Genomic DNA, 13616 nt, shown 5'->3' on the forward strand with positions numbered 1-13616 from the left:
CTGCAGAATCTCCTCCTCGCAGGGTCAGGAGTAAGTCCTGCCTGTTATGATCATGTTCCCTTTTATCTGCTTGCTTGCTGCTACCATCATCTGTCCCTACAGTCTGTTTTCAACTTCCCGAACGTCAAGACAGTCCTTCTGCGAGATTTCCTCAGCCTGCCGTTGGATTTTTACTCATAATGTTAAGATAAACCTAGAAAGCTTGCTATCAGGAGCTCTGAGATCACTGTCAGCCTTTTGGCGTTTTCTGTTTCCCAAAAAAAAAGGGAGTATCTGTATGGCTTTTGCCAGGAGGGTATTACTTCAGGCAGGCAGATTCCAGGCAGTTTGGCCGGGGGCTTTTATAAGCGGTAGCATCTTGCTTTTTTTAAGTCTCTTTGCTCTTCTCTAACTGCTTGTTGGTCTGTGGGTAAAGTCATTTGTTTCCACCACTTTCCCATTGGAGTGGCCGGCTCTGGGGAGTGGTGTCCTGTGTGGCCAGTACAGAGCACCCTGTGGTTCCCTGCTAGTCAAACGGACAAACAGAAATTAGTAATTGCCTGAGGGCACCAGTAATAAAGACTGAGAGAAGCAGCCAAACTGTTGAGAGGAGAGTATTAAGTCCCTGCCCTCCAGATTTGTTCGGAGGCATTTTTGGTATTGCAAGGACTGCCTGGAAAATAACAGATTTTAGTGCTTCTTGGTCGTCTTGTGGGGAGCAGGCAGAACAGGCTGCGAGATGTCTGCGTCAGTGTTGCTGGAGCAGGCTGATCTGTAACCAAAGGCTTGGAGGAGTCTCTTGCAAAAGTATTTTGTGTGTGTTTCACTGCAGTCCATCCCGTGCTAGCGCACGTTGTTCCACATGTGGGATTTCAGACTTTGAAGTAATTTTAGTCCATAGAACCTTTTCCCTGCTTGTGCAGAAAGTCTTTTCTTCAGGAAGGTGAAATCCTTTCCCAGTTACAGCTGCTCACGCACCCTTGACAAGGGCATGTGCTGTCTGGTATTACAGAGGTCACGGCGTTCCCAGTTCTTTTCCTCATGCATCGGGTAGGAGTTTCTCTTTTCCCCCTCATTCTCCCCACTGCCACCCCCCCTTTTTTACCTGACTTTGGGGCTTTTTGGGGATTGTTTTTTTACTTTCCCTTTAGATGATAGAAATGCTAAGTTTCAAACCAAATTGCTTTGGGAAAGGCTTTTGCAGGTCCCTTCTTTTCATTATCCCAGTCATGTAATTAGGGGGAAACCCGCAGCTTTTGATGACATTCCAGCCAGGGGCTCCCGCCTGCTCCATGAGGAGCCTGGGGGCTGCAGCCGGGCCCGGGCACCAGCCGGGGCTGCCGGCAGGGCTCGGTGCCAGGGCCGGGCTGGGCGCCGCGGGCTGAGCCGGCACCGGAGCGGGGGGCAGGAGGAACCCGGGCGGGGGCCCGCGGGCCCGGGGCTGCGGCGGGCGAGCGCTGCGGCAGCCCGAAGGCCGCTGGGGCCGGGGGACGCGTCCCGGGGCACGGGGCCGGGCACCCGCTCCGGCAGCGCCCGGGCCGAGGAGGGGCACCCGGCATCCTCAGCCGCTTCACGGGGCCGGGGGGCTGCGGGCCGGGGGCTCGGGGCTGGCGGACGGCCGCCCCTGTCAGCGCCGGGGGGGGGGGGGGGCGCTGCGGTGCCCTGGCAACGGCGCGCGGCTCCCCCCCCGCCCCCGCCCGCGCTCGCGCGCCTCTCTGCCGGCGACCTTCCGGCTGCCGTGCGACCGCGGAGGCCGGCCGGGGCCGGTCGGCGGCGGTAGATGGGCAGTGACTCCTCCCAATAGGCTCGCGGAGCGGCGTCGGCGCGCCCCGCCCCTTCAGCCGCGCCGCCCAACCAGCGCCCCGCCTGCAGGCCAGGGGCGGGACTTCCGCTGCCGGGGAGGCGGTTTTGTGTGTGTGTGAGTGGTGCGTGTGGGGTCCCGGCTCCCCCGCGGGCGGCGGCGCTTGGGGGGCCCGGCCCGGCCTCCGCGGCCACCGCTGAGGGGCGGCGGCGGGCGGCCCTCCCGCCGGCGCGGCCCCTTCCGCCGGCGCTGAGGGGGGTCCCCCCTTGAGGGGGCCCCTGCGAGACTGGGGGGCCCCCGCGGGGGGCGCCGGGCGGCGGGGTCCCCCCGAGGGCGCGGGGGCGGCCGGGCGGCGGCGGCCACGGCGGCTCTTTCCCCGGTTCTCGGCTCCCCGGGCGGGGTGAGGGGCGGGCAGGTGGGCGATGAATGGTTTCAGCACCGAGGAGGACAGCCGGGATGGGCCTCCCGCCGCCCCCTTCTACGGCCAGAGCTGCTGCCTCATCGACGACGGGGACCGCTGCGTGCGCCCCGCCGGCAACGCGTCCTTCAGCAAGCGCATCCAGAAGAGCATCTCGCAGAAGAAGCTCAAGCTGGACATCGACAAAAGTGTGAGTGGCGGCCGCCGCCGAGCCCTCGCCACCGAGCCCCCGCCGCGGCCGGCCGGGCGCGCCCCGCCGCCCCCAGCCCGCACCGCACTGCGGTCCCCGCCGGCCGGCCCCGAGCTGGCGGCTGCCCCGGGGGTTCCCCAGGCCCTGCCGGCTGCGGGGCGGGGGCTGCGGGCCGGTGCCGGGCCGGGGGTCCGGCTCGTCCTCACGGCGTCCGTCGCGTCCTGAGAGCCGCGGCCGGCGAGCGAGCCCCGGGCGGGGGCGGCGGGGGGTGCGCAGGGGAGCACAGGAGCCGGCCGTGGCGGCTTTGGGGCGACAGCGCTGTTTTTAATTTCACTTTCGCCTCGAAACCCGCTGATGCTGCTAGGTGAGCCGAGCGGTGCGGGTTGCTCGCTCGGTCCGGTGTCGCTGAGGTTGCTTTGTTAATTAGTTGGAGTTGCGGGGAGGCAGGTGACGGGACGCGAGCTGTCCCAGCGCCCTGGGAAGGTGAGCTGTGCTGCCGTGGAACCGGGCGCTTGGCCGCTTCGCTGGGCAGCGCTGGCGGCCCCATGTGCTTCAGGACAGTGAGTGACAGCTGTCAGCTCCGGAACGGGTCGCTTGCCCAGCGGAGAAACAGGCAGAAGCAGCCTGGCAAGGTTACAGAAGGAAATTCTCCGAAGTGACTCAGCCGACAGAATTCTGCTCTGGATTGCTTTTTATCCCTGAGCTTTAAAGATTAAAACCTTTAAAAACAAAAAGGGTGAAGTTCCCCAGTTGGTTAGGTCCCTTCTGCAGAGCCAGAATACATCAGGGCATGGGAACAGCATGACTCAATTTGAAATAAAATCTTATTCTTAAAACCCAGAGTATTTCTCCTGGTTATGGTCCTCAGCAGATTTGTCTAGTGGTATAGTCGTTTCTTTCATTTTAGAAATGATTCTTTGTTGACAGATGTAAGCCTTTAGAAATAAAAGGAGGTAATCAGACTAATGAAGTAAAAATGAAGGGAAGGTACGACCTGGGCTGCATAAAGTGATTTCGAATGTACAGTCCCTGTGTCACCTGAAGATATTTCTGCCTTCCAGTACCAAATAATTTTGATCATTCGTGGTCCATTGTTTTATATATGCTAACAGTGTGAGATAATATTTGTTACAAAGCGGGTTCTGTGGCAGGATAAGCTATAGGAAAGAGACATTTTTGCTTGTGGTTTGCTTGTTTTAGTTGAGGTAATTAGCCAACTTTTATTTGGTCTAGATTTTGAAATACTAGCATTAATAATCTTCCATGCTATTGAAACCAGAAAGTTGACAAGACCAGCACAGAATAATATTTTTCTTGATAGTAGTCGCCTGGTAGTAAGTCCTGAAGCAAACAGATCTCCTCCAGACAATTACCTATTTTTTTTCTGACATATGACTGCAACCATAAAAAAGAAATATATTGTCTGCAGAGGTTCAGGTTCAGCTGGAGCTGTTGAGTCCTTCATTTTCCTTGCCTTTAGTCTTTGTAATGTAAATTACCTCGAACTCAGGAGTGCGATACCAGGCCTGGGGTTTAAGATTAGAAATTCCTTAATGTCATGAGGCAGTCAGTCATGCCAGTCATGAGCGATGCACTCTTGAATGCTGGTGTCTGGCTGCTGTTGAATGCTGTTTCCACAGTACCTGTTTTGATTGTTTTTTCACCACTTCTGATTCTCAGGTGAGACATCTGTATATTTGTGATTTTCACAAGAACTTCATTCAAAGTGTCCGAAACAAAAGAAAGAGGAAGACAAGCGATGATGGAGGTGACTCTCCTGAGCATGAAACGGATGTCCCAGAGGTTAGTAGGTGCAAGTGGGTGTAGGCTGCTTTACCAATTTTGAGCACGTTGAAGAAAACATCACTTGGATGTTTCCACGTATTGGAAAATATTTAAATTTTAAATTGCAACTCCACTGAAACCACCATGGAGTTATTCTCACTTTTCAGGAAGGCTTTTTTGTAATGTGTAATTGTCTAATTTTCTTATTCATTCCTGTATGAGTTCTTTGCCTGTGTGAAGTTTTCTACAAAAAGAGGTATGATAAGGTACCTTATCGCACAGCTTCACATATGTACTGCTTCCAAACAAAAAGCTGTTAAAAGAGTATTTGGTACTAATTCTTTTTTAAAGGTAAAAATAAGTTACTTTCAGTGGTGATTGTGGCCCTGATACGGTTCTCCATTACCTAGCATGCATTGTTTTGCAAATACAGTGAAGAATTCAACAGGTCACTCTCTACGTTTGGGTATTTGGTATCCAGAGAGATTAAGCTTCTCCAGACCTTTGTGTATATGGTATTTTTGGCACTATTTAAAACTGCCTTCAAATAATTCATAACATCTTTTTATTTTCAGGAAATAAAAGCCTGGGGGAGGTTTTCTGTGTTACGGAACTCTAGAATAATTTCTTCTCTGTGCTGTTGTGCACTGTATTTGCTTTGGTGATGTTTCTGGTACTGTTGACATTGCAAAAAGTTGTGCAGAGGTAATGTTCATGGAGGACCAGAGTTCTGGCCATGTCAGCAGAGCCCTCTGCTGGAAATGCCACCCATATTGGCAAAAAGTGTTTTATTTCTGGAAAAAAAAAAAAAAAAAGCCACCAAGAATCGTTTTGCCAGCACAGCTATGTCTTTGCTGCAAAGCTGTGTCCACACCTCGCTGTGTGGAGGTGTTGAAAGAGTAGAAAGGGTTTGGTTTGTTTTTTTCAGGATATCTGACCTTTTCTTGAAGCTCTTTTTGTTTCCATTCCGCAAGATTCTCCATCCAAACTTTCCTATACAGGCTTTATGTTAGTTGCCAGGATAATTGGTGAAGACTCAGCTGGCATCTGAAAATGCTAGTGCTCTAGAGCATGCAGGGTATTTGGTGGTTAAAACCTGAGGGAGGCAGTCACCTAACTGAAGAGGGAGCTCTGCAGCTGTCAGTTTCATTGTCATTTTATTCTTGGGTTTCACCAGAAATTCCTTTTGTCTGTGAAACATGGCATTTTCCACATGATCTTTATCTTCCTTCCTGTAACCTCCCCCACCACCACCCTTGCTTTTAATCTCTGCGCTTCCCATTTCAGTATTTGAATTTCGTTTCTTCTCTGTCTCTATGCTCTGTTTTATGTCACAAACCATTTGTTCGCTGCCTGCTAAATTGATATTTCATGTGTGAGCTTTTTAAACCTTGTGGGAACAAAAGGTTCCCCTTTGCTTGAAGGTTGCAGAGGTGTAATTGAGAGCAGAAATTGGCCAGCAATTCTGTTGACAGCATGTGAACCAGAACAAAATTTTGTATTTCCCTGAGGCTGTTTTGGTCCTTTAGCATTAACAAATACAAAATATACTTAGATTTGTCAGTAAGGCAAGCTGGTGTGGTTCTGAATACAGGCAAGGAGCAGTCCTGTTGAGGCAGAAATAATTATTTTTAGATAACTCTATGTTTCTGCCTGATAGAAGCTAAAGGTAGTGCTCATCCTCTCTTCTCTGCATCACTTCCAGGTTGACTTGTTCCAGCTCCAAGTGAACACCCTGCGACGTTACAAGAGACATTATAAGTTGCAGACTAGGCCTGGACTCAACAAAGCTCAGCTAGCAGAAGTAAGTGACGACAGAGGTAGTATTATCTCTGTTACTAAAAAACTTCTTATCTCCTCTGCTCAAGTACACGTTTTGTGGACACTAATATCTGTAGCGACTCTTGCTAGTACGTACTGTGTGCTCTGCGAAAGGTTTCATGGGACGATGCCAACAGAAAGCTACATGCTTTCATTCACCTGAGACAGTCGTGGAAGACATGGAAGCTGGCTCTTGAAGGCATGTTTTAGTAACTTGCTTTTCTCTGCTTCCTTTCCCTCCTTGTTCATAGTCACAATTCATTACCTGTAGGGAACGGAAACAGAACCTAGTTTCCAGCGACCTGGGTGTTAGCTGAAGATTTCTGTTCAACTGAAAGTCAGACTTACACATTACCAGTCACCTTAGGTGCCCTGTTAGTTTTTCTTTCCTCACAGGCACTTGACCTGGTTGGAATTGCTTATCATTAAAGGCAGAATCACTGACCATGACTTCAGATTCCTTATTTTCCTCCCTTGTCCTGACGTCTTACAATTCTTGTATTAAGTCAATAAAAGGCTCTTTCCTTCTCACCATGTGGGATACTTAAGAAAGAACTCTCTGTATCTCTTTGTTATTTGAGCTAGTTGTGCTTGGTACACATCTGCTCTGCTCTCTTTCCTGACTTGATCTGAAGGCATGCTGTGGGAAAAGTCTTCTCTAAACTTGAAAAAACTGTAGCAGTTAATGGTAACAAGGTTGATTTTGTAAGCTGAGACTTTCACAACTGTCTGCCCAAAACTAACTGTTTTGCTTTAAAGAACAAAAAACGGCAGACCAAAAGAGACAGCAAGACACTGTCTTGCTCTCTTTCAAAGTCAGCTAGGTAATGAATATACAGAATATAGAGAAAGTGTAGTGCAATGTAGGAGTAAATTGAACGAAGCAGGGTTGGGTGTATATCCTCCATATTAGTTCTGATTTGTCATGTTCTAACTAACCAGTTCATAGTCTCTCGGCTACCTCCTGCCACAAAGGACTTCTTACTTAGGCAATTTACCATGAATGTGCCAAGGAGTTAAAAAAAAACAAAAAACAAAAAAACAAAAAAAACAAACTACTATGCAAGCGGAAAATAAAGGGAGCCTAACTTAAAGTTGTCACACACTTCCCAGATTTCCTGTGAAGTCTGAGCAGCTTTGACCCTACGCTGGATCCTCGTCCAGCTCCCATGCTTGAATCACTGCTGCCTGAGGCTCTTAGACTCCTGCTGCTACCCCACCGTAAGGAAAACTCAAACTTCCATAAATCTTCTTGGAGTGACTTATTGCTCAGCCTGCATCAAAATCCAGTTCTGGAGCTGTGTTGGGTACCAAAAAAGAACTTCTCCCATATGAGAAGCAGATCTTGTCCAGCTCCAACATGTTTTCTACGTTCATTTCCTGAGAAAAAAAGCAGCTAATGGTTCAGGGCTTATGTTAGTGTCAGAGAGGGGTAGCCCTAACCCTCCCATTACAAATCCCCTGGTGTTCCTTTCAGTGAAAATTCACTCAGTGCGTTTTCCTTTGGATTCTAAAACTTTGCTACATAGGGTTCACACAGCAAGGTGTTTCAATATTTCTGACACTTTAAAATACTGAGATGCAGGGAAAAATTGCTCTCCAAATAATCTCGGCATGAATGTCGCTTAGGAGAGGCTATGCTGGTTTGGCAGGAGGACATTCTGGCTTCCAAATTCCGCTTGTAGGTTGGCTGCAAATACTGCTGACGTAGCAAGACTATGCTATGTTCATATGCACATTCCAGCTGTAAAGAGAGAGAGGTAAATGAGGACTGACAGTTTGAATTGGTGCATGTTTGACTACAAGTATATTACATTCAGTGGCCATAAAGTCATTTTTGGAAAGTGAAGATAAACCTGTTCTGATTATTTCTACTTTTTAATTTCAGAATTTCTGTCTCTTTACATGTTGTCCTTCTAGACTGTCAGTCGTCACTTCAGGAATATTCCTGTGAATGAGAAAGAGACGCTTGCATACTTCATCTATATGGTGAAGAACAACAAGAGCAGGCTGGACCAGAAATCAGAAGGTAGCAAGCAACTAGAATGAAGATTAACAAGACTTGGAATAATAGAGACCTTGAAGGAACAGATGGTATTGTGCATTTTAGGTATACAAAAACTGTTGAAGTATATTGTACATTTTTTTTTTTTAATGCAGTAAGTCTGGATGACAGAAAAAAATATAGACATTCTTATCAGGAGTATTTGAAAACATGTGCCCAACATGTTTCTGAAGACTTCTTCCCCTCATTTCAGAATCACATTGGAATAAAGAAATGGGGAAACCAATTAAACCTGTAGGACTGTGGAGTTTGTCAACTCGGTTTTTTAAACCATTTCTGGAAATCTGCATCTCAGTGCAATTCAGATCACAGGTGGAATTTTTTCACTGAATTCAGACTGCATCACAAACCATCACGCAGTTTGTTTTGGTGCAGGACTGGAATAGCGGCAGAGATAAAATTCATTATCAAGGTGCATGGATCAGAAGTTTTGTCTGATGTTTGCTCCCCACCTACACATTCTCTGTCTTGCCTTGAGTCAGTGCTTCAAGTCCCAAACTTCTACAAATGCTCCAGCTCACCAAATCTACTCCGTGAACACTGCTTGCCTAGTCTGAAATTGATTATTATTTTTTTAATCCGTTTTTCCTCCTGCCCCCTTCTGACATGGATGCCAAACAACTCTCTGCAATCTTCTTCTAATTTCTTTCGTTTAAGAACTCACTAATTAATTGCCTGTAAGCATTTTAAAACTTCCGCATTTCCTCAGAATATGGTATTAAGGCAAATACAGCTTATTTGCTGGGTTTGATCACATTGGTAGAAATGCTCATTTAATTCGCTTATGCGTATTTCCCTTGTATTCAAGGCTCAGTGATGGTAGGTGAAACAGTATGACATCTGTCTCTTGATCTCTGTGTCAGATCAGGTATCAATCACAAGTGATGTGAATTTTATACTGCAGCTAGTCTTGAGCAGGTGTCACAAAACTGCTGTGTGGATTGGTGGGCTCGGTGGTCTGTGTTTAGCGTAAAGCAGACTTACACGAATGGGTGTAGCACCATAACCAGGGTAGTGAACTGGCTGGAGCATGATGCATTTCATCTGTCTTTGCAATGGGCAAGAAGCAGCGAAGCACTTGCCTTTCGCGAGCATTACGTGTGCTGTGCTTTCATGAGAGCTGTGTGAGTGGTGGGTGGCATGCGGGTGCTCTTTAACTGGGCGCTGCAGGAGGAGATGGCTCTGATTTTGTTATTGAAAGCCAAGGTGTCCTTACAAATAACAGTGGTTGTTTTGGCAAAAGGAGCATATAAAAGTGTCGGTTGTGACTGACTGTTCTCCAGTGACCTCAAGTTCTATTCAAGGGGATCTCATGATTTAAAGCACCACTCTGTTTCTTTGCTGTCCTAACCAATGTCTCCGTTCTGTTACAAGATGCCAAGACTCCACACAGAGCATATTCTCAACAAGCCTTAAGCAACGAACTGAACAGTAGAAAACTTTGGCTAGCATTTTGTCAATGGCAGGTTTTAATATTCCAAAACTGGATGAAGCTTTGCTGAAGAGCTAAATACACAGGTCACGATCCCAGCTTAGTACTGCATCATGTGTCGTAAGGCATGAAGAGTTCACGTAGTGAAGCTCTTGTTGAAGCTCTCCCAAGGTCTCTTTAAAAATCAAGTCACAACTTAAAGCAAGCTGTTCACATCAGCTCTGAAGTGTTTGCTAATACTCCAAAAACATGTTCAACAAACTTCAACATGTCTAAGTCCTGTGTCATAGACAGAAATACTCTGTTATGGTACACATCCCATTTGTGAAGTTTTGGAGAGTGTGATTGTTTCAGCATTTCCTTGTTCGATTCAGTATGGATTTTAAGAGTATCAGACAAGAGAGAGGTTCAAGGAATGAGGAGAGAATGTCTTGCGTCGGTATTTAATGAATGTTAAAAAATTTCCTAATTATGCTGGTCCTTTCCTTATTGAAAGGGTGGAGTAATTCCCACGTCAGTCAACATGATCTGGCTTCTCTCATTCAGGACAGATAGCTAAAAGGGTGTGTTCTCTGACTGCATGTTAATCTTCAAAGTGCTCGTGTCATCAGAGGATATTACCAAGGGAAAATGAGTTTCTGAGTTGAGAGGGTTATGCCTCATTGTAACTTCTAGACCAAAACTGTAAAAATGTAGTTTGTTTGGGATTTACTTTTTTGTTGTTGTATTTTGTTTTGTTTTATTTCAAAGAGTAAATAAATCTGTTGGGGTGTTTTAGCAGCCAGCAGCAAAATGATTCTTTTCAAGGAAATATGGTGGCAGGTTCCATCTGTTCAGGTGTATTCACTGGAATGCTTTTGTGCAGAGGTGGTATCCAGGAAACTTTTTTTTTTTTTTTTTCTTTTTTCCTGAAAATAGTCAATTGATGTGAAATGTGATCCTTGTTGGTTTCACTCGTAAAGCAATTATACTTTTTTGAAAAAATTCTTAATGAAGTGTGATGGTGAAGAGATGTTTACCAGCCATTAGCAGTTGTTTATAAGGTGGAAAGCTTGGAGGCAAGACACCAAAGAAACAGAAGAATCTTTGGCTGTCGGACCCCATGGCCTTATAAACCCTTGCAAATGCCTTATTACCTTATTCTCAACTTAGCTAGAGCAAAACGCCTTGAGCAAAAGAAAGCAGATGTCTTGTTGGAAGGGTTAGCCACTTTATGGCTCCCATGCTATAAACTGAAACCACACGTCAATTCAGTAGCAATATCCATGTTCAGGGTGCCTGTGATTCTTGAAAAGCATTTAGTGTCTAATAACCAGAAAACGCAACAATGCAATTGTCGTTCTGTATAATACCATTCTGTGTATTTGATTCCTTATGCTGCATGCCAATTAAAAAAAAAAATAGACTTTCCAACTTTTTGTTTTAAACTTCAAAGTAAATGTGTTTGAACCTCACACTTGTGAAGCCATGAGGTGGGACATTTGCTCAGCACTTTTAGATGGGACTTGTTGGAAAGGTGGAAGACCCAAATCGCTTTGGCTGGTATGATAAGATTTTTATGGTTTTTTTCCTTTTACATTTTGCTTTTCACAGATGGGCCTTAAATTCTGTCTAGCTTTGAACCATGGAGCACAAGCCTTGGGGGCATGGAGGATGGCCAGATGTCTTCTTCCATTTATAATAGTGGAAGATTATTTCTTACAAACCTGCATAGGTGACATTCACCCTGGGGCAGAGGAATCGTCTTTGAAGCCCTCCAGCCATTATATAGCCTAATTCAATTACATAGCCTAATTCAATTCTCATTGAAGAGTTGCATTAACTTAATTAGACTTCTGAATAGCTCCAAAGCCATTAGTATGAAATCCAAATAATGCGGAAACATCTCTTCCGGGGTTAATTTCATCCTGTATGCTGACCCTCTGCTCGCTTTAAGGGAAGAAGAAGAAATCGTTGCTGGTAGTTATTGGCTTGAACTCAACTCGAGGGAGTTAGAAGCATGCAAAGACTTGAGTCTGGGGCAATCTGTTGGCTGGAAAGTGCAAATATATCCAAGGAGACTGTGTTAGAATGCAGGGTGTTAAAAAAGTCTGCATCTCAAAAAATATTGTATATCAACCAGAAGTAAAGAATTGCATTAAAAGCTAATGTTTCTTTTACCAGGCACTTCAGATGCTCAGCCTGAGAAAAGCAGAGCGGGCATGTTTGTACCACTTGTCCCCAGCACTCTGCTGTCGGTTTTCCTCAGAGCAGTGGCTGTAAACCACTAGATACCCTGGTGTGCAAGACTTGACCAAAACGTATCAAGTCTGGCATTTCAAGTTAGTCTGAAGTGCAAGCTGGATTCAGAGAGGCTTTGAAAGCAGAAGTCGAAATAATCCACAGTACGTGCGAGTTTGCAAGCGGGTCATGATGGCACAGAGAAAAGGAAACGGGACATGGCCCACAGAGAGACTGAACAAAACACGCTTCCAGTTAGCAACGTGGAAGGAGGTTTGTTCGGCGTTCGCTCTTGTAATGGATGTTTTACGAGAGGGAAAGAAGCGGGGAGCTGCGCACTTTACATCTTTCGCTTCAGCCAAGTGTAAATACCAATGGGAGATCTTCAGCAGTAACTGCAGTTGGAGGGGAGAGAACTGGTCTGCTGGGGGACTGTTTCTTTAAGTTCACGGATCGTTTTACTTCCCTAGAGCACTAGAGTCACTTTGCCTCTATGGTTTGAAAGAGCGGGTCATACAAGGTAGCCTCCCGTACAAAAGGAGTCCTTGTACTGCCCGGAGCATTGACTGGAGAGTCCCAAAGGTGAAGGAATGTTACTGATGCCTCACTCCTCTTGTCACTGACGCCCTTTAGCCATCTCTAGCTTACCGAGTTAGGGAGTTTTCATTTTCCACTTTCCAGGTGCAAATGAACCGTTCGGATGTGAGATACTCCTTGCACTTTTCACAGCAATGCCTGGTCTCGCGTTTTTTACTTGCCTGTGAACACATCTGTGTGGAATTAATTAAATGGTTGAAGAAAGTGTGGGGAGAGGGGCGGGGGGGGGGGAGGGGGGCTTCTGCCTTAAACCTGAACTTCCCTCGCAAGCAGCTCTGCGGGCCATCCTGTACATCAGCAGGCTCCAGGAGCTCAGCAGAGCCCTCGCAGGGCTGGGATCCTCCTGTCCTAGCTGCCACTCTGCTCCGCAGCTAGAGAGCAGGGGAGGTGAACAGCAGGGAACTTGCAGAATGGTTTGGAGTCTTCTAGCGGGCTTACTGGGAGAGAAAAACTGTGTTCCCTCTTCTGTTTCTGGCCTCCATGTGTTGTGCTGATCTTATGCCAAATGTTTTGGACACCTTGTATTTTTAACTGTGTAATATAGCTGTGCATTGTTAAAGCAACTTAGTAACTTATAGCAAAAACTGTAGAACTCATTTCTCTGAGGTGTAGGAAATGTCCTGCTTCCACTGTGTATGAGACTTTAATTCTGTACTGTCTGACAAAGATAAAATGCTGAATTTCACTTTAATAAATGATCTATCTAGCAACAAGGCCTGCATTCCCTTCTGTTTGCCTTTCTGCCCTTAGCACTTTTGGCTCTGGAGCCAGTGGCGTTCTGCTTTGCATGGATGCTTTGTGCCAGGCTTCTCTGATTCACTGTCATGTCCCACCCGCCTCCCCAGGGCTGAAAATGCTGCGGACTGGGAGGGTAGGATGGCACTGCTGACTGGGATGTGTCAAGCCTGAAATAGAAAACTCAGGTGGTGGGCTATTTCGTGACAAACCCATGTGGGTTGCACAGGTGCAAATCACGGAGCCTTCTGAAAGCAACAAAAAGACCCCTCAGAAGAAGGATGGAGGTTGTTGGAGAGCCACGTGACCTTGCATTTTGGGAAGTATGGGGCTCCTCTGTGATGAGGAATGCCTCTCCCCTATCGTGAACAGTCAATCAAGTGCAGCATCTCGTTTGATTTATGTTTCCTAGTGAATCTTCTTTGTGTCTAGCTCGACCCTGTGCTTCTGCTGCCTTCGCGAGCGCGCCCTTGGCTGCGTCTCATGTATGACTTCCAGCTCCTGTTGCCCAGAGTCGAAGCTGCACGCCTGGCTGACAAGGTGGGTGCTACTCCAGAGCCACGCGGACATGGA

General features: G+C 46.9%; 1 protein-coding gene across 3 annotated transcripts; it reads left to right on the forward strand.

Moving 5' to 3' along the window:
* Positions 1 to 1927: 1927 nt before the first annotated feature.
* On the forward strand, positions 1928 to 13021 carry SAP30L (SAP30 like). 3 transcript variants are annotated; one of them, XR_005105788.1, is made up of 5 exons: positions 1934 to 2388; positions 4069 to 4191; positions 5879 to 5977; positions 7915 to 8104; positions 11085 to 13021. XR_005105788.1 is itself a non-coding variant. In XM_037397815.1 (4 exons), the coding sequence occupies exons 1-4, from the start codon at positions 2203 to 2205 to the stop codon at positions 6202 to 6204; spliced, it is 528 nt and encodes a 175-aa protein (XP_037253712.1). In that variant the 5' UTR covers positions 1928 to 2202; the 3' UTR covers positions 6205 to 6510. The 3 variants fall into 3 exon arrangements, 2 of the variants coding, with proteins under 2 accessions (XP_037253712.1, XP_037253711.1); XM_037397815.1 differs by lacking the exons at positions 7915 to 8104; positions 11085 to 13021 and adding an exon at positions 6085 to 6510 and having other exon boundaries at positions 1928 to 2388; XM_037397814.1 differs by having other exon boundaries at positions 1935 to 2388; positions 7915 to 13021.
* The last annotated feature ends 595 nt before the right edge of the window (positions 13022 to 13616 follow it).

The sequence above is a fragment of the Falco rusticolus genome, chromosome 8, assembly GCF_015220075.1.
Source record: "Falco rusticolus isolate bFalRus1 chromosome 8, bFalRus1.pri, whole genome shotgun sequence".
In the NCBI taxonomy this organism is placed as follows: domain Eukaryota; kingdom Metazoa; phylum Chordata; class Aves; order Falconiformes; family Falconidae; genus Falco; species Falco rusticolus.

Excerpts from the sequence above, each read along its gene's own strand:
- SAP30L (XM_037397814.1), top strand. The coding sequence starts at position 2,203 with ATGAATGGTTTCAGCACCGAGGAGGACAGCCGGGATGGGCCTCCCGCC. Across the intron at positions 4,192-5,878 it reads ATGAAACGGATGTCCCAGAG|GTTGACTTGTTCCAGCTCCA; the intron begins GTTAGTAGGTGC and ends CATCACTTCCAG. Across the intron at positions 5,978-7,914 it reads ACAAAGCTCAGCTAGCAGAA|ACTGTCAGTCGTCACTTCAG; the intron begins GTAAGTGACGAC and ends TTGTCCTTCTAG.